Here is a 19295-nt window from a genome sequence, read left to right as displayed (position 1 = left end):
ATATATATATATATATTGATGATTTTATATATAAAAAATACAATGAAATAAATAAATGATTATATAAATTAATTTATTTCATTTTATTTTATTTTTTTAATTTTTTTATATATAGGCTAATATAAATTAGAGAGGTGTGGGGATAACCTGCCATTGGCTCCTCGGGTCCCATAGAAACGGTGATGCGGTGGAGGGGCCGGCTCTTCCTGCAACAGCTGAGGAGGATCTGCTGCTTGATTACAGCTCACAGCACACTGCAACATAATTGATGACCTAATTGAAAAGCAGGAGGAGGAGGAGGAGAAGAGAGAGAGAGAGAGAGAGAGAGAGAGAGAGAGAGAGAGAGAGAGAGGAGGGGGGCTCATACTCACAGACAGGAGAAAGAGAGAGAAAAAAAAAGAGAGAGAGAGAGAGAGAGAGAGAGAGAGAGAGAGACGCTCCAATGAGTAAAGTTTCCTAGTAGTTCCTCCGCACCAGTCCACAGCTGAGGGCTCATTGATGTGAGATCAGAGGCTTTCTGTTTTTTACGCGCACTTCTTTCCCCCCATCTTTCACCCTCACACACGGAGCACTAATCCACCTCCTCACCTTTAGTTTAGCGACTTTCTTTTCTTTCCTTTTCCTCCCTTTTATGTGAATGCTTCTGTCTAGCAGTACTACTCAGACATCCTCCTCGGACTCCTCGCCTCAACTCGGCTCCTCTTCATCATCCTCTCTGCTCAAGTTGAAACGCCACCAGGACTTCCACTGCAGCTTCAGACGCTCACACGGGAAATATCACCAGTCGACGAGGAAGAGCTTGATGCTTTGTGCAGCAGCAGCAGCAGCAGCTGAAGATCCCACCGCCAACATGAGTCTGAAAGCTGACGCAGAGCCGAGCAACAACGTCTCCATCGAGGAGGAGGTGAGTTTACATCAAGTTTAGATAAACTTTAGTTCCTCTGGACGCGCTCGAGTTCATGTTCACTTTCCTCCGAATAAAGATGGATTTCCGGCCTCAAACAAACTTTCTAAAGTCATGTGTTGGCTGATATTCCTTTTATCTTTTAGTGGCTTTAGTTTTCACTCTCCTGAAGCAGTTTCAAAGGAAGTAAAGGACGGAGCGATTTAAAGGGGCGAAACTCCACTAACACTGGAAGTTATACTTTATAGGAATATATTCATTTCAACAATTTTATTCCTTACACTTGAAGTGTCGTTTTTTACTAATTAAAATGTGTATCACCAGGTGTGGCTTAATTACTGCAAATAACCACTCAAATGAAGCCATTAAGAAGCTGTTAACCGTGTATTTGTTATATTTTATAGAGCAGCTAATTGTCGTATTTCCTTCTTGTTTGTTTGTGACCTTTTCTGTTGGCTTCACATTTTGGTTGAAAAAAAAACTGTCGTCTATAGGCTATTTAATCTATAAAAAAAATGGCATTTATTTTTATTTTTTTATTATAAATTTGGAAACAATGTTCTATATTTTATGCTAAATTGAATATGGACTCTCCTGATTTTCCAAATATCATTGATATTTTTTTTAGCCTTTATTATTATTATTTTTTTTCACTCTTGAGCATCCTCTCTTTGTTGCACTCAGGTGCCAAACAAAATCAGATGCGTCACACAAACTCTGGTTTCACATTCAGTATCTCTCCTGTTGGTTTGTGAAGAGAGTGCAGGTCATTTCATTTACAATTTGTATAGGTGTACATTTATTATTTAAAAAAAAAAATCCGATTAATAATTTTCTAATCAACCTGACCAATTGAATGACTTGCAAAATGCTTCATGTTGACTCTCTCCAGCTGCCACTCCTGAGATGTGTGTGTGTGTGTGTGGCCAGCTATATTTCCTCTTTAATGACTCCTTATGGAGACACACTGAGGGGAGCGCTGGGCCTTTTGTTGGTTCCTCCTTTGTTCCCATTATCTTACAACAAAGACACGTGTGGCCTATTGACTTTTCTTAGCCTCATTTCCTTTTTGTATTTTTATCTCCTTGTAATTAAGAACAAAGATTAAACAAACAGGCCAGAAATTGATTCAGAAACCCCAAAAATTTCTGTTTAGAGACAAGTCAAATCATCAAGATACAGAAACTTGTCAGTCATCAATATTTGTTTGTAGAAATAAAACACTTATGTAACAGATACATTTCAGATTTTATTAAAAACTGTACAGTAGAGCTGCAACGATTAATCAATTAGTTGTCAACTATTAAATTAATCGCCAACTATTTTGATAATGATTAGTCATTGAGTCATTTTTTTTAAGGAAAAAAAAACCTGTAAATTCTCTGGTTCCAGCTTCTTAAATGTGAATATTTTCTGGTTTCTTTACTCCTCTATGACCATAAACTGAATATATTTGAGTTGCGGACAAAACCAGACATTTGAGGACGTCATCTTGGGCTGTGGGAAACACTGATCTGATATTTTTCACCATTTTCTGACATTTATAGACCAAACAACTAATCGATTAATCAAGAAAATAATTGACAGATTAATCAAAAATGAAAATAATGGTTAGCTGCAGCCCTACAATAAAAAGTGCTTCAGGTATATATACACAGTGAGTCAACGAGACAAATGAAAACATCTCCATTGAGTTTGTGTCCCACTGCGCCGGCCTTCAGCCGCTGTATGTGCTGACTTGTAAAGGGCTGAGAATTGCTGCTGTGCGGCACCTGAAAAATGCCGGAGGGCGGCGGGGTTGGGGCCGCGGGTCAGAGGAAGGAAATGGTGTCACGCTGTGCACTGTTGTCCAGTGCTGTTCGTCTAGCAGCCCCATTGTACTCAGGGCCTCCCCACCGGCTGGGAACTAATGGGCCTCGCACTGCACTGTTTATTTCTACGACCACACTGGACTGTACACGGCATCAGATCTCAATGGCAGGTCCAGGGGTCCTCGACGGGGATCCAGGGGTCCCCATTAGGATGAAGACTTGGGCTGTCCTCGACCAAAGAAATTCTTAGTCAAATAACATTCATACAATTTTGTCGACTAATTGCTTAGTTGATTTAATCGACAGATCTGTAAAACTGAGTTTCTCCACACAGAATCACAAAAAGCACCACTTTAAATCTTTTGTTTATCAGAGACGTGCTCTTAAGTTTCTTAGAAATAAGTCATTCAGCATGAATATTACTAATAGTCTAAAGAAATCTTAGTCAGCTAAGACCAAAACGAGCCCTAAGGAAGACCATCTTCTGTTCACTGTTTAGCTCGTATCATGTTGTAGGATCACTGGTTTCATTCATAGACCCTTATTTAGATCTGTTAATGAGACAGATACTGAATCCTAGGGGTCATCTCTTTGTGTCTTAACCAGGGCTTAAAGCAACCGGAGGGTCAGGACCCAGCCAAGGGGTCGCTTGATAAATCTCAGGGGTCACACACAACAGGAAACAGGAAATAATGTATTTCTACTATGCAAATGTATTTTCTTCCCATCTTTGCTTTATTAAGTACTGGATCATTTTACCTCTAACTGATTGAAATAAAACAATCTTGGAGGGAATAATCACTCTTTCGTTCAAGTGCTTACAACTTGCATGAAGACGTGGTTTCAATTTAAAGGGTCACAAGCCAAAAAGGTTGGGAACCAGAGCTGCAACTGATTAATCAGCTGATTATTCCCTCAATTAATCGATTAGTTGTTTGGTTTATAAAATGGTGAAAAATGTCAACCAGTGTTTCCCAAAGCCCAAGATGACGTCCTCAAATGTCTTGTTTTGTCCACAACTCAAAGATATTCAGTTTACTGTCACAGAGGAGTAAAGAAACAGAACATATTCAGGTTAAAGAAGCTGGAATCAGAGTTTTGACTTTTTTTTCATAAATCACTCAAACTGATTAATCAATTATCCAAATTGTTGACGATTGATTTAATAGTTGACAACTTATCGATTAATCTTTGAATCTCCAGCAACACTTGTAGTATCCAGAACAACTTTACACCTGACCAACAGGACAGTTGACTCGTGACCGTTGTAGATCCGTTGTCCAACTTCATATTGTGTTTGTTGTCTTTTGATTTTTGATCATTTGTCACATTGAGGTCCTTTTTTTTTAATCTTAAGCTTTCAGAAATAAAAAAAAATTCTGTTTATTCTCATTTTCCAGGACTTGATACCATGAATGTATACTGCATGTAAAGTTCTACTATAAATATCCATCTGTATGTGTGTTAGTTATTATATATAGCTGTCGGCACCATGGCCAAGCCTTTATAGGCTTTGTCTCTTTGTGCAGCTCATTTCTTCAGCATCACACATGCTGCTCTTTTCTAGAGAATGAAGATGTCAAATAAAAAGACTATTGAGATGTTTCACTCCCAGCTGATGCAGTGTTGCTTTTTGTTTGCAGGTACGAACACTGTTTGTCAGCGGCCTACCAGTCGATATCAAACCACGGGAACTTTACCTTCTCTTCAGACCTTTCAAGGTAAGTTACGACATGACGTATCTCTAAGGAAAGAGGGTGTTGTATAGGGGTGAGAGAAAATAGAGTATTACGCTATTGTGTTTTATGATACTGTATCAATTCTCAAAAACACAGTATCGATTTTTATTTGTTTACATGCAAAGGTGAACTCGGTCAATACTTTTTAATTTGCAAAGAGATGTGCCCTCTCCGCATGTGCCCTCTCAAAGTAGTGCTGTGATGTTGATTAGGGACTGATCAATGCAAATGTAAATCTCACTGTTCTAATTGCATAAAAACTCAGATTTTATGTATATGGCGGTGTGTTCTTTGAGCCCAGTCACACAGCGATCTGTGAAATAGTCACGAAATGTAATGTATTGATTCATGTACATAGACGTGTATTTCAATTTTTTTGTGATGGTCACTACGAAATCAATTTGTATGTAATCCACGTAATTGTGAACTGGGAAGTATCGAGAGCGGCGAACACTGTGTAGAGAAGAAGTCAGGGCGGATGGTGGGTCAAAAAAACAGGACAGGACTTTCACCCAGGAGACTGGTGTTCACGTCCCGTGTGAAACCAGAAGTCAAAGTTAATTTATTTGTCACATAACTTCCGGTGTTATTTTAACCCAAACCACGATCTTTTCCTGTACCTAACTAAGTAGTTTGTTGCCTAACCATGTCGATCTATTCCTAAACTTAACCAAGTATTTTTAATTTGAAAAGACTGGAGCAGAAATTGACACGTGCGTCACGTGTTGCTGGACATTGGTAGGAAAATGCATGAAAAATACATTGTTGAAAGTCGTGCTGAGCGTCACGAAAAAAAGAGGAAATTTGTTTCAATGTACACGAATCAAATAGATACAATTTTATGACTATTTCACAAACTGCTTTGAGACTGTGTTGATTCTTCATACTATGACAGTTTCCTTCAAATTAGCTAAAAAAAAAAAAAAAAATCGCAATACATCACCTTGCCTACAGCATCGTAATATATCGCAATATATTGAATGGTAACCTTCGTATCATGATGCATATCGTTTACTCTTCTATGCACAGCCCTAGTGTTGTATGGATTGTAAATTCCTGTGATTTGGGGTCTATAAATGCAATAGACTTAAAAACAAAGCAAAGGTAACTGCTGTGCGCCAGGTGCTGGAAAGGAGTCGTGGAAAGTGTTTCTAAAAGGATTATCTGCACACAGAGGAAGAAGAGGAAGCAACTGTTATCCTTTATAAACCACTTTTCATGCTGCAGTAATATTACTGCCTGCAGCTCACACAGTAGAAAGTTCATCAGAGCTCCTCAAACAATCCCCCCTGTTAATGGATCATCCAGATATTTGCATATATGGAAATGAGGCCACATCATTGTTTGCCCATCATTCTGTTTTTTTGACCGGACTCCGGTTCCATAAACACCCCTCCCACCCGTGCCCTAACTAACCAAATTGGAAGTGGTATCCCTCGCACATGGATGATCTCGTGGAATGTGTAAATGAGTAGCCCTCGCGATTGGCCAACCAACCCTCTCCGTGACCCAGCTCGCCCACCGTGTAGGGAAATTTTATATTTCCTCTCGTAACATTCGGACATTGTGAAATGTTTTGTTGCCTCAAGTCATTGTAACACTGTTTTACTTTTTTCTCTCTACAGTAGGCAAACAGTGTGTGCAAACAGGGTTCAATCTTGTTTCTTTTCCTTCTAATATTGACTGTATTCTACTTTCCTGTTTTTCTCCTCTGAATTACTGAAGCTAAATCTGGTTTGGATTGTTGCTTGCTAAAGATTTATGACAGCCAGTGAAAGTTGTTTAATTTTCCATGGCTGTAAATCAGGATCAGGAGAGATCCCATCTATCAATACTCTGGTCAGGCAAAATTCCCCTTCATTTCTCAGGAATTTGCTCGTTCTTAAACCAGCCCTGGTGCTGTTTTTAACCTGGTTTAAAACCACTGGCTTTATTTGGAAGTCATGCTTAATCTACATGTGTAACAGAGAGAACCATCACATATCTGATAAGATGTGCTTGCCCCTTTTTTTAAAGCTAAATATGGAGTTCATTTTCTTATTTTTAGCTTTGAGGGTATTTATCTGTAGTTAAATCGATGTTGGTGCATGTTTCACTTTATTTTACCACAACAAATGTGAGTACAACGCTGTGACAGAAGGAGCCGTGATGGCCTGCTGTTGAGCTCAGACTAAAGGTGCACACAAGCAAGTTTCTCTGGATATAGCAAGAAGCGTTCATGCTTGACTTCCTGCATGTGACTCCAGGGTGGATAATTGGCTATCTTTCTTCCCCGCAGGGTTATGAAGGGTCACTGATTAAGTTAACATCAAAACAGGTGAGACGGCTTCATCAGTGGAGGCTTTAATGCTGTACTAAAATACTAAACAAATGTCCCGGCAGTCTCTTTGTAACTCTAACATTGGCTAAAGACTTTTTAAAAAAAGGATAAACTGTCATCTTTTATTGCTGATTTGTTTGACACAGAATGTTTTTTTAAATTATGATATTAAGATATATATATATTAATCATCAGTGTGATATTTGAGACAAATGTAGGTTCTTGCAGGTTAACCTCCATTGATGTCACAGTGTGTTTCTTCCCTTTTTGCCTTCCAGCCTGTCGGGTTTGTAACCTTTGACAGTCGTACTGGAGCCGAAGCTGCAAAAAATTCTCTAAATGTAAGCATTGCCTTGTTTTTATTTCTCTCTTTGAGTCTGTTGCTGTTTTTTTTTTCCCCTTTTAAAAAAGAAAAAAAAAAAAATCATCCTTTTTTAAAAATATTGCTTTGTATTTCTTAGATTTGTTCTAACCTTTGCTGAAAGGAATAGTTTGGGTGTTTTGAAGTGGGTCTCTGTGAGGTGCTTATCCATAGTCAGTGTATTACCTACAGCAGATGACGGTCGGCACGCCCCCAGTTGGAGAAGCAGACGAGATACTGTACGGCAGCAAAGTAATGTACTGCTGTGGACGGCGCAGCAGCAAAACATATATTTTAACTACCTAAATAAAGGCTCACCTAAAGAAACCGTTATCAGTTGAAGTGTATGCTATATTTAGAATATTTTCACAGCTTTACCTTGCCATGAGACAGCTATACAGTCTGTTTGCGACACAGAACTGAAGTAGTTATCTATGCTCTCGCCAAAGCAACCACACTCCATTGTGGGATACGGGGGTTGCTGGTCTACCACTGCCTCGATCAGTTTGTTTTATTGTGTGACTTTGGTTGGTTCGGATTGACCAAGGCACACTATAGCTAGGGCTGCACAATTAATCGAAACTTTATCAAAATCGCATTATGGCCTACTGCAATTTTCAAATTGTAGGAGACGCAATAATTGTTAAAGGTGAAATGTGTGTCAAAATACCATTTTGAATTAAATATTGTGGCCTACACATCATATTCTACAGACTTAAGAAAACATCTTTGTTTGGTACAGATTCATGCAAAAATCACACCATAGTAATTTTAATGTTTTTCAATGAAAATAATGATGTAAAAATGATAATTTCCCCCCAATATCGCAAATCTTATCGCAGTCAAAATAATCTCAATTATTGCAGCCCTAACTATAGCACAAACATACTAACTGATTGAGGCAGCAGTAGACCAGCAACCCCCATGTTCTGCGAGGTAAAATGACAATGGATTTGGCCAGAGCATAGATGATACAATAGCTTCAGTTTCCTGTTGGAAATGGCTGTCTGACAGCAGTGAAAATATTCTAAATATAGTGTATAGTTGTTTTTTCGGTGAGCCTTTCTTTTAGGTGTCTAAAATACGTTTTGCTGCCGTCCCCATCCACAGCAGTACATTGTTTTGCTTCTGTGTCAGTATCTCATGTCTGTTTCTCCAAACTGGAGGCGTGCCGGCCGTCATCTACTGTAGGTAATACACTCACTATGGATAAGTACTTCATACAACCCCACTTCAAAACACCCGAACTATCCCTTTAAACCTAAAGAAAAATGACTGGGAGCTTTAAAAATTCTTCTTTCCCATAAAATCTCTCCAAGTCAACCCATTTTGTCTTCTATAATTCAATGGCAGGGCCATTTTTGGAAAGAGGCCAGAATCCCGTAGCCTTACGGTAGTTTACTTTGACCTTGATACACTTCCCTTCTTAGTCTGGTTTAGCTTTCCTCATTTTGCATATCACTGCTTTACTGTTATACCTGTTCTATAGCCACATGTGTAGTGTTATTTGGACACATCTTCAGTAGTGTAACCTCTTTTATTTTGTCACCCAGTAGCCCACGTATCTGGCAGTATCTAACACTTCTCTCTCATAGCCTTTAGCCTTCCTTATGAGCATCACCTCTGTAGACACACCAGCAGTCACACACAGACACACACATACACCAAAAAACTACTCACCTGCATGTGGGCACAACGCTTAGGGCACAAGAACACAAGCAGGGTTCAACCACCTGAAAGGAGTGACACTCAAAAGTCTCGCCATCGGCCCTTTTTCCTCATCTCCCTCTCCTCCTGACTCCTCCTCCATTGTCATGAGGAAAAAGAGATGCAAGCGTGTTGAAATATTTCAGGAGCGTATCCTTCAGCCTGCCCTTTTATGAACAGTTTAAGTTCAGAGAAAGCAGCCAGGTGCAGCGGGTATATTTTTAGCTCAAGGGAAGCTTGAAGGATACGTCCCGGCTTTATTGAAACACAGCTTTAGGAAAGGAGGCCGTGTGAGACTACTGAGCTACAGCCCCTCAGACTCAGCCCACCTCCCTTACAATACTATGTACCCCCTTCCTCCGTCTCTCCCCCCAGGGCATCCGTTTTGACCCCGAAAGTCCCCAGACCCTGCGCTTAGAGTTTGCTAAAGCCAACACGAAGATGGCAAAGAGTAAGCTGATGGCCACACCGAACCCCACAAATATCCACCCTGCTCTAGGAGCACACTTCATTGCACGGGACCCATGTAAGTTGTACGGCTGCACCACTTCTAGGCTCTCTCATCCACTCTCACCTTTGCTCTACTCTATTGCCCTAATAAAAATCTGTCTCAGGTATCATTGTGGTATTAAAGACAAATGGGCAGAGCTTAAAAACAGTATCTAACAAATAAAGGACTAACTCACCTCCACATGCATGTGTCATCTCGACTCTTCAGACGGCCGCTTTGCTTCTGTACAGCTGGGAAGGTCCACTCTCTCACAGGGTTTAGTCAGCAGTTGTCTCTGCTCTCTTTGCCTTAAACACCTGCTGGATTCAGTAGGTTTGGACAGATGATGGTTGACAAAAGCTGCATTCAGACCAGATTTTGCCAGGTGAAATTTACTTGTGTGTTGTGGCAAAAAGCCTACCTTGCATGGCAGCTGGATTCTTGCGATGTCATGAGATCACGTGAGAATCGCAGGATCACATATCACACGAAAATCCATCTTGTCAGGCTTCAAGTAATGTGTTTGTGTCCAGCAAGCCAGAGGCCGGACCAGTCAGCGTCCTGTGAGAAGCTACTGGCGTGTGTGAGACGACAAGGAGTGGTGACTGTTCGTTCCAAACAACAATGGCGGCTCCTTAGCGAAGATGCTGCAATGGCATCAGTTATATCAGAACTGGAGAATAATTCATCATTGAAAGAAGCGTAAAGAACGGCACCGAAGGGCTTTTTTCAATGGAAAAGATGTTTTTGCTCTTCTCCCGACTGGCTTTGGCAAGAGATTGATTGACAGATGGTTCCTCCGATCACCTGCCAAGTATTTTTTTGAAAGTGTCTACCCTTTTCCAAACAGTTTACAATGACAGCTTTTGTGTAACAAAACATCTGGCAGGTCAAGTTAGCAAAATGCAGGAGGGGACAGAAAACAGCAGGTTGTTAACAAACTGAGAAAACGTCAGTTCACTAAATTGTACAGCGTTCTGTTAAACTGTTTACACTCTCTCCTTGCAGCCAAACAGCATCCTTTCTTCTCTGCTGCTTTTATTTCGCCATGCAGTTATAAAACAAGAATATAATGGATACTGTATATACAATCAGCTCCACCTGCCCTCAAACTGACCGGACTTTGGAAAACCTCACAATTTCAAGTGTCAAACTTCAGTCAGATTGAACTTTTTGCATAGGGAAAGAGGCAGTCAATTCCAGCCCGTTCGCAATCCCAGGGCGTTAAATACTGACTCTTTGTCACGGCCGTTGGCGTTGGATACCGACGCTCAAAGCTGCCTTGTGCGGCGGTGAGATGCACCGGGCTTTCCATTAACTACAATGTAAACCACGTGCCGTGAATCCGTTACAAACATGGTAGTTTTAAGCCCAACCATGTTTTTTCCTAAACCTAACTAGTGGTTTTGTTGCCTAATCCTAAGCAAGTGTTTTGGTTTAATTCGCAACATTAAGCACGTGTTTACTGCTACTGAAAAATGACGCCGAGAGATCTGACAAAGCATTGGGATGAGAATGTGTTCTCGCAACCAGAAGCGAATGTGTCCGGGCCTGTTCAACATAGAAATTAATGCAAAATCTTGTCTGAATGTGCCTTTTTAGAGTTGTAAAAGTTGTTTCTATTCTGTTAGTGACAGTTCAAGCTATTACTAGAGTAAGATTCGTTAGTAATTGACCTAAAGGCCACATTGCGATGACAAAAGCAGCAACAAAACGTCTTTTTGCAGCATGTTTTGATGACACATTTTCTTTCTAATTTAAAATGTTTACCTTCTGTACTGATTGCTTATATGATGAAGCCCGTATGTTCGTCAGCTTTTTGTTTCCTCCTGCCCTGCACTTCCCCAGATGATCTGACAGGAGCAGCACTGATCCCAGCATCTCCGGATGCCTGGACTCCTTACCCCTTGTACACCACGGAGCTGACCCCAGGCCTCCCTCACGCAGCCTTCACTTACCCGGCGGCCGCTGCCGCTGCTGCAGCCCTCCACGCCCAGGTGAGGGACCAACCGGTGTGTGTTTCTCTTCTCTTCTCTTTTCTATAGTGTCCTCTAGAAGCCTACAAACTCGGCTCTAACAATACAGGGAACCTTTGTAGAGACGCAAAATAAAAGCACCAGGGTTATTATAGTAAACTAAAACGAAAATATGCTGTAATAAACTAATCATATTTTGAGTAAACTGAAACTAAAAAGACATATCCTCTAAGAAAAATTAAACTGAAAAAATAATGCCTGGTTAAAAGGCTATAAGAAAACTCCCCAGTGCACCTTTAATATTGAGCTGGAATCAGGATGTGGTTAGGCGAGCTTAGCATTAAGACTGAAAGATATTTAATTGCAATGAATTGAAAATTAATCACACATTTTTTTTATCTGTTCAAAATATACCTTAAAGGGAGATTTGTCAAGTATTTAATACTCAACATGGAAGTTAATATGCTGCTTTATGCAAATGTATGTATATATTTATTATTGACAATCAATTACCAACACAAACAATGACAAATATTGTCCAGAAACCCTCACAGGTACTGCACTTAGCATAAAAAATATTCTCAAATCATAACATGGCAAACTGCAGCCCAACAGGCAACAACAGCTGTCAGTGTGTCAGTGTGCTGACTTGACTATGACTTGCCCCAAACTGCATGTGATTATCATAAAGTGGGCATGTCTGTAAAGGGGAGACTCGTGGGTACCCATAGAACCCATTTTCATTCACATAGCTTGAGGTCAGAGGTCAAGGGACCCCTTTTGAAAATGGCCATGACAGTTTTTCCTTGCCAAAATTTAGCGCAAGTTTGGAGTGTATTTAGCCTCCTTCGCAACAAGCTAGTATGACATTGCATACCAATGGATTCCTTAGGTTTTCTAGTTTCATATGATGCCAGTATCTATCCTAATTCTTGCTCACTTCTAGCTTCAACCCGCTACAACGTTAACATCAGCATCGTTAAAAGGAATTTGCGTTAACTTTGACAGCCCCAGTAGCTACATACTTCTGAGACATTATACCTGGTGCTAATAAAAACAAACTAAAACTACTGTAAAACTAAATATATAAATTCTAAAACTTAACATTTCTGAAAGACTGAAGCTAAACTAATATTAGCAAACACACTTTGAAAACTAACTATAAAATTAAACTAAAATAAAATTCCAAAGTCAGAACTAAAATGAAATTTAAAAAAAAACTCAAAACTATAACCTTGGCCTGCACCCAGGTACAATCCTAAAACTGAATTACCTTAAAATGAGACTATTATGATGATGCACCACTGCAGTTTCAAACTTGAAAACATGGTGCTCTGTTAAAAGCAGAGGATCAGATCTTTTAAACAATCCCAGTGGTCCTCTGAGGTATTACAATAACAGCACTTTGTGTTGCTGAAGCCAAAACAGACATCAAGTCTTCAATTTACTGTTGGCTGCACAACTTGAGCCTAATCTTTATATAATGAAACGTGGAGCTGAATGGAAGTTAAAAACCCTGAGTTATATTGTAATAAAAAGTCATTTAGAAATGGAAAATGTCTCTACTTCTGCTCTGCCATCAGAAATGACGTGTTCATTCTTTGATGTAGTGTAACCTTACAATACGACGCACTTATCTTAAATCCTCTGTGGTTGTCATCTGGCTGTTTCTGGCACCCTTTTTCTTTGTAGATGAGTCTCAGACATGCAGATATAAATTATTCCTTTAATGGAGCTGCGTGCATCACTGTCCCGTCTGTGTGCTGGAGGATAAAATGTGTTCTCACAAATAAAATACCCATGTTTTGGTCTACGGCATAAACTGAAGAACTATTTGAGAAAATACAAATTTGAGCCTTAAAATGGAATTTGATCCAAACTATGTTTTAGTTTGTATTTAGACAGTAAATCAATTTAAAACCTTTCAATGTCATGTTTGGATCTGGTTTGTGAATATTAATTTTAAACATTGGAATTCACAAAATTGGTGCACAATTTTCAGCAGACATGATGGAACTTTTATTCCAAAGTGTTTACATTGTCAACTAATTGCAGTCTAAATGCTACAGCAGTAACTACAAAGCAGTGGGCAGGGCTTCTGTTAACAATAGCAATGGAAAATATTTCTCTCGTTGGGTCATTTAAAGTTCATTGTGCTCTAACTTCCTGCTGCCATGTAGGAGCACAGGGGAGTGCTACACTGTGAAGTAGGCAGCTATTACATAGACCATTTTGTCGGGCATAAGAGGCGAAGGAATGTGAGGTATTTGCTCGAAGAAATTTGTCAGACCTGATGGCCTTCTCTGGAGGTGCCAACTTACTGTCCACGTTCCTGTTGGAACATAAGCTGACTGTGTAGCCACACAAAGGGGGGAAAAGCCTTTTTAATTGCAATCCGATGAAAGATCCCTAAAATGCCCCGAGTTCCCGTTCCACTGACTCTCGGCCTCGTTAGTTTGACTGTGTGACACAGCAGTGTAACATCAAATGTCTGTTGATAACCTCCTGAGTGTATTAAGCTGTTGTGGCCTCTGTCCTGTTTTGTGTTCAGTGTGTAGAAATGTGAGACCTCATTCTGCTTCAGATTTAAAGGATAACTTCAGTATTTCTCAACCCTATTTTCTCATGTTTTTGTGTCTAAGTGACTATTGAGGACAACATTTTTTTAATTTGGTCCAGTATTGAGGGAGAACGCTGTAGCCGCCAGCCGCTAAACGAGCTGTAATGTAATAATTTGGGGCAACCTGGCACCGTCAGTTTACGTCCACTAAAAGTGCTTGTTTTTGCCACTGACAGATTGTTGTAAGTGTCTGACAACCTTATGGAAAGGACCCTACAGAGAAATAAAATGTTTTTCTTACCTTTTACTTAAAGCAGCAGTGGGTACAAATAGAGCAAATATGATTTAAAAAAAAATGTTTTTATATAAAACGGTCATTATATCCTGACAGTAGTGCATGAGACAAGTAATCTGAAAAAAAATCATGTGCCTCTGTCCTCCGGTGCTCCTAATGGCATCAAGATTTCACAGACCGGAGGAAAACAACCAATCAGAGCTGAGCTGGAGCCTTGCCGTCTCTGAGCAGCTGTCAATCACTCATGAACTTCGATTAGATGGTCAAACTAGGCAGCGCTGATCAAATATGAATCAATATTCTGTTACTCTTGCCTCAAATGTTTTCAGAAACATCTTGTAGTGTACTGTTTAGCTGTAAAATGAGAAAGTGTGTGTGAACCGGCAGCCATGTTGAGATCTGTTGAGGAAATACCAAGCACCGCCCACCAGCCGGAGCAAACTTTCTCATTTTACTTGTTGACGTTGTCAGAAATGGCAGAGGCCATGGAAATTAGTTTTTTGGTACATATTAAGTGAATATATTATAATTTTAGACGGATATTGTTTTTCTTCATAATTTTATGATAGGTCATTATGCCTTTGCATTTCCTGCATTATGTTACCCACTTACTAGCTTGCTAAATTGTCAACCTTTGTGGCTTCTAGACTTTGATAGTAACGTTGGTATTGCTGTTTCTTAGCAGTTTCATTTGAAGGCACCATCACTCTCGTTTCCACCGTTGTCTTCCAGCGATAAGTCACATGACACAATAACAAACAGAAGGCTAAAGCCAAGACAAATGTTTTATTTCTCTGTAGGGTCTATTGGGTACTTTCCATAATGTTGTCAGACACTTATAACAATCTGAGCCTGTCAGTGGCAAAAACAAGCACTTTTAGTGGACGTGAAATGACGGTGCCAGGTTGCCCCAAATGATTACATTACAGCTTGTTTAGCAGTTGCTGTATGCACAGTACTCCCTCAATACTGGTCCAATTTATAAAATGGTTGTCCCCATTAGACACAAAAACATGGAAGAAAGGGTCCAGGTTTAAAAACACTGAAGTTATCCTTTACGTCACAGGTATGGAAAGGTACCAGCTTACCCTGTGGAAATGTTTAACACATGGAGAGGTTGGACTCATTTTCATGCCTGTTAATTACTCGAGGACTATTGTCCTCAATGAGCAGCTACGTGACCCACATTCCCACGGCTTCAGTGACCAGGGCTTAAAGGGACAGTCCTCCCAAACCTGCTTGTCAGAAATTGTGTTAATTGATGAAATCTGCAGAACTGAGGATTGAAGCACTGAAGCCTGGTTTTGGTCTGCTGTACATGACGTTATATCATATGTTTGTGTTTTTTCAGATGCGCTGGTACCCTACTCCCTCTGAGACTTCCCAGCCTGGATGGAAGTCCCGGCAATTTTGTTAGATATTTAGTGAGTAACCTTTGGTCCAACAGTGTTTTTTTTTTTTTGTTGATTGGCAAACCCCCACCCACCATCTTCTAACTGCTAACCTGAAACCTGCATAATGAGACTAACGCAATGTTTGACTGGAAGCTGCAGAATGTGTAAACATAAACATAAATCAAAATGCCTGAAAACTGATTTGGTTGGCCATATTTTCTTTGTCAACAAATCCTATGAAAAGATTAAAACCAACAATTGACTTAGAATGAGCCCTTCATATCTACATGGAGCGGGTCCTCTTCATGGAGTCCACCATGTTTCTACAGAAGCCCAGGACGGACAAACCAAACACTGGCTCTAGACAGACTTAAAAGTTTTTACGTTACCTGAAGGTCACCGTAGTTCTCCGACATGCTTATGAAACTGCGGTAACGTGAGCCACAGAGTGCAAAACCATAGCATTAATATGGTAAGGATGACCTCTGAGCGAGGCGAACGGCGTTACCACGGTTTTGCACTCGGTGGCTCACGTTACCGCAGTCTTGGAAAGGTAGTAGTGAGCAGAGTGGTACTCAGTTGGTTGCAATCTGCAACCACGCCACTAGATGCTGCCAAATCCTACACACTGTACCTTTAATACACAAACTACAGCACCCATATTCATTGTAATGAAGAAACTTGTCATCTAGTGCAACAGTGCTGCTCATTGATGTGTTTTTAGACAACAATGGAGCTCTATGGCACAGAAGAATAAGCTGCCAGTTAGTAGCATCAACTCATTGTTGGTTTTTGGTATTTTCATGGGATTAATTGACAAGAAGAAAAATCACCAGACTGTTGCTTTTAGTTTGATAGTCCATATTTTTCTAAAACAGCTTTTTCTTATATCGCTTATTCCTCTGACAAAGACTTGCTGTTCGAAAACTCATAACGTGCATCCTCAGTCGCACTGTTTCACTGGGTGACTGTAGTTTTTTTTTTTTAGTTAAAAGAACAGTATGTAGCATTTCTGTAGCAAGGTGATCTATTGGCAGAAATTTAATATAATATTTTCTTTAGAGTATAATCATCTGAAACTATTTTTTATATATATATCTACATATGAAGCAGGTCCTCTCCACAGAGCCACCATGTTCCTACAGTAGCCCAGAACAGACAAAGCAAACACTAGCTCTAGATAGGGCCATTCACGTTATCGTGTCAATGCTAGATGCCGCCACACTATCCTACACACTGCACCTTTAATTCCTGCTACCATGAAACCACCTACTGGCACACCAAATGTATTAATCCGCAGCTGATAATAGTCCCCAAAAATGCACCATTTACGTAATGTTTGTTAAAATATACTACTGTCGAACTAACTACTTTGTGGCTTGTCTTTTTTTTTTTTTTTTAATGATTTACATATTCAATGGGAAAAAATTGGCTTGGGGCTGAGAGTCACTTTCTGATTTTTTTTCACAGCAAGAATACTAGATTAAGAATAATATATACATTTTTGTTTTTTTATTTACACTAATGCTTGTTTTCCTTGTTTCCTTCAGGCCTCTGGAAACCACACCTTTGTCCAGCTGAAGTGAGGTTTGCCAAGCTCTTCATTAATTTAATCAGGTTTATTTAATGGACAAATGTGCATTACTATAAACAAACAGTATTTATATCTCCTCCCGATTGTCTCTGGGGGGAGTCTGAGTTGAAACCATCTTGCTGTCGACAATCTGAGCTTATCCTTGGCAACTATTGCGGTACCATCTTGGCACTTCAACAAAAAAAAAAAAAAAAAAAAAGAAAACTCAAGCAAAGCCTAGTCAAAACTCTGTGGATCATAATTGCTGAGGAAATTTGAAGTTATCGTTGTTAAGCTAGTCCTTCCTCGGATCACCGCTGTTCCTGGGAGGTTTAGAAGCATTAAGAGTCATTGCATGTTAGTCTTTTTGGCATGAATTTAGAACGCAGACTTCTGTGTATCCTAATTTTCTTAGTGTTTGTGTTACCTCTTTACCTTTTGGCCTAGACAGCGAAATGTTTTGTTTTCCTGTAGATCCTTGGTCTTACCTCTGTGAAAGCTGGGCTGTTGTGTAAATGGCTTATCTCGCATGGACCTTGTGAATGCATCCCTACGTTCTATGACAACCCCAGTCCTTATGATCATATCAATGTCTGTCATTATTTGAGCAGAGGAAAGTACAAATATTCTTGTACTTTTTTGCGTAATGTATATTTATGCATTTTTGTGCAACTAAAATAATGAACCTGTATAAGTTGGATGTTTAGTCGTCTCTTGTGTTTTTGGTGTTACTTTTTGATCCTATAATCCTGTTGACGTAGTTTTAAAGAAGAAAAAAGTGCAATTTGTTTAAAGGGGGAAATGGGTATCTGTCGAAATAAATGGAAGTATTCTGAACGTGGCTTGTGCCATTCTGCTAAAATGAGATTGCTGTAAAACGATCTTTCAGAATGTGAAACTGGACTACAAACGAAAAGGGTTGTTTTTTTTCTGGGGGGCCATTTTGAAATGGGAAGCAGGATTAGAGCAATGGAGGAATTTAGTTTGTGGTTTAGAAACATGTTTGTCTTTGTATCTGCTGTGCATAAGATGTAAAAAATATTCCCATCTTATGAATAATAAAAGAAGTGAATGCATTTCTCTTCTGTCATTCATCACTGCGGCAAGTCGGCGGCCAATCGAAGTTAACAAACGCACTGATGCTGTATGGTAACTCCAAGAATTGAACTCTGTGGTCATCAGATGTTGACATCAATAATTCATGCCAACTTTTCATTTGTAATGCACCGTTGCATTAGTGTCGCTTTGCATCATGCTGACCTCCACACTCTGCCCTCATAGACGCTCTGCTCAACCGGCCGTGACGGCTCCTCCAGGGACTCTTAAGTGACTGTTCTCAGTACGACCAGCTGCCTAATTGTAGGGGTGACGGTGCTGCTGGTTTACTGTAAACATTTGTCCATATTGTGCCAATTAAGTTATGTATTTTAATGGTGCAACGGTTCAACAAGCACGCGGTTCGGTTTGTACCGTGGTTTTTGGGTTTCAGTTTGATTTGTTTTGCACTTTAGAGAGAAGAAAAACATAACCATTTCCTATGTTTTTGAACATTGAAAAAATATATAAATCATAATGAATGACATTTATTTTTTATTATATGAAGCCATAACGCTGATTTTATACATGACCTAAGGCAGGATACTTCATGGTCAGGTAGGCCTTTGTTCAGATAATTGCCTCTTCTATGTCTCTAGCAACTACGGTGGTCAATCAATTAAAAAATGTAAGCAAATTGCAAATGAATCACATTTTTTATCTGTTCAAAATGTACCTTAAAGGGAGATTTGTCAAGTATTTGATACTCTTATCAACAAGAGAGTGGACAAATATGCTGCTTTATGCAAATGTATGTATTTATTATTGGAAATCAGTTAAAACAAACAGACAAATATTGCATATATTATAAATTAAATACACTGCATGTGATTATCATAAAGTGGGCATGTCTGTAAAGGGGAGACTCGTGGGTACCCATAGAACCAACTTCCATTCACATATCTTGAGGTCAGAGGTCAAGGGACCCCTTTGAAAATGGCCATGTCAGTTTTTCCTCGCCAACGTTTTTTTAGATAAAGCCGTCAAATAATTGTAGTAAAGTACAAAGTGTGGAGCGTTATTTAACCTCCTCTGCGACAGGCTAGTATGACATGGTTGGTAACAATGGA

The 19295-nt window shown here is 39.7% G+C and overlaps 1 protein-coding gene across 8 annotated transcripts; it reads left to right on the top strand.

Annotated features, from left to right (window-relative positions):
- The first annotated feature begins 352 nt into the window (after nt 1-352).
- On the top strand, nt 353-18206 carry LOC119476825 (RNA-binding protein with multiple splicing 2). Of its 8 annotated transcripts, XM_037750444.1 has the most exons (9): nt 353-500; nt 655-904; nt 4359-4436; nt 6733-6771; nt 7026-7115; nt 9218-9368; nt 11148-11344; nt 15515-15587; nt 17108-18206. In XM_037750444.1, the coding sequence occupies exons 2-8, from the start codon at nt 803-805 to the stop codon at nt 15578-15580; spliced, it is 723 nt and encodes a 240-aa protein (XP_037606372.1). In that variant the 5' UTR covers nt 353-500; nt 655-802; the 3' UTR covers nt 15581-15587; nt 17108-18206. The 8 variants fall into 8 exon arrangements, with proteins under 8 accessions (XP_037606372.1, XP_037606364.1, XP_037606354.1 ...); XM_037750436.1 differs by lacking the exon at nt 353-500 and having other exon boundaries at nt 507-904; nt 7053-7115; nt 11181-11329; XM_037750426.1 differs by lacking the exon at nt 353-500 and having other exon boundaries at nt 507-904; nt 7053-7115; nt 11181-11344.
- Nucleotides 18207-19295: the final 1089 nt, after the last annotated feature.

This window comes from Sebastes umbrosus, chromosome 2 (assembly GCF_015220745.1).
Source record: "Sebastes umbrosus isolate fSebUmb1 chromosome 2, fSebUmb1.pri, whole genome shotgun sequence".
Classification (NCBI taxonomy): Eukaryota; Metazoa; Chordata; class Actinopteri; order Perciformes; family Sebastidae; genus Sebastes; species Sebastes umbrosus.
The sequence above is the reverse complement of the archived record's forward strand: the minus strand, read 5'-3'. Positions and strand labels throughout refer to the sequence as shown.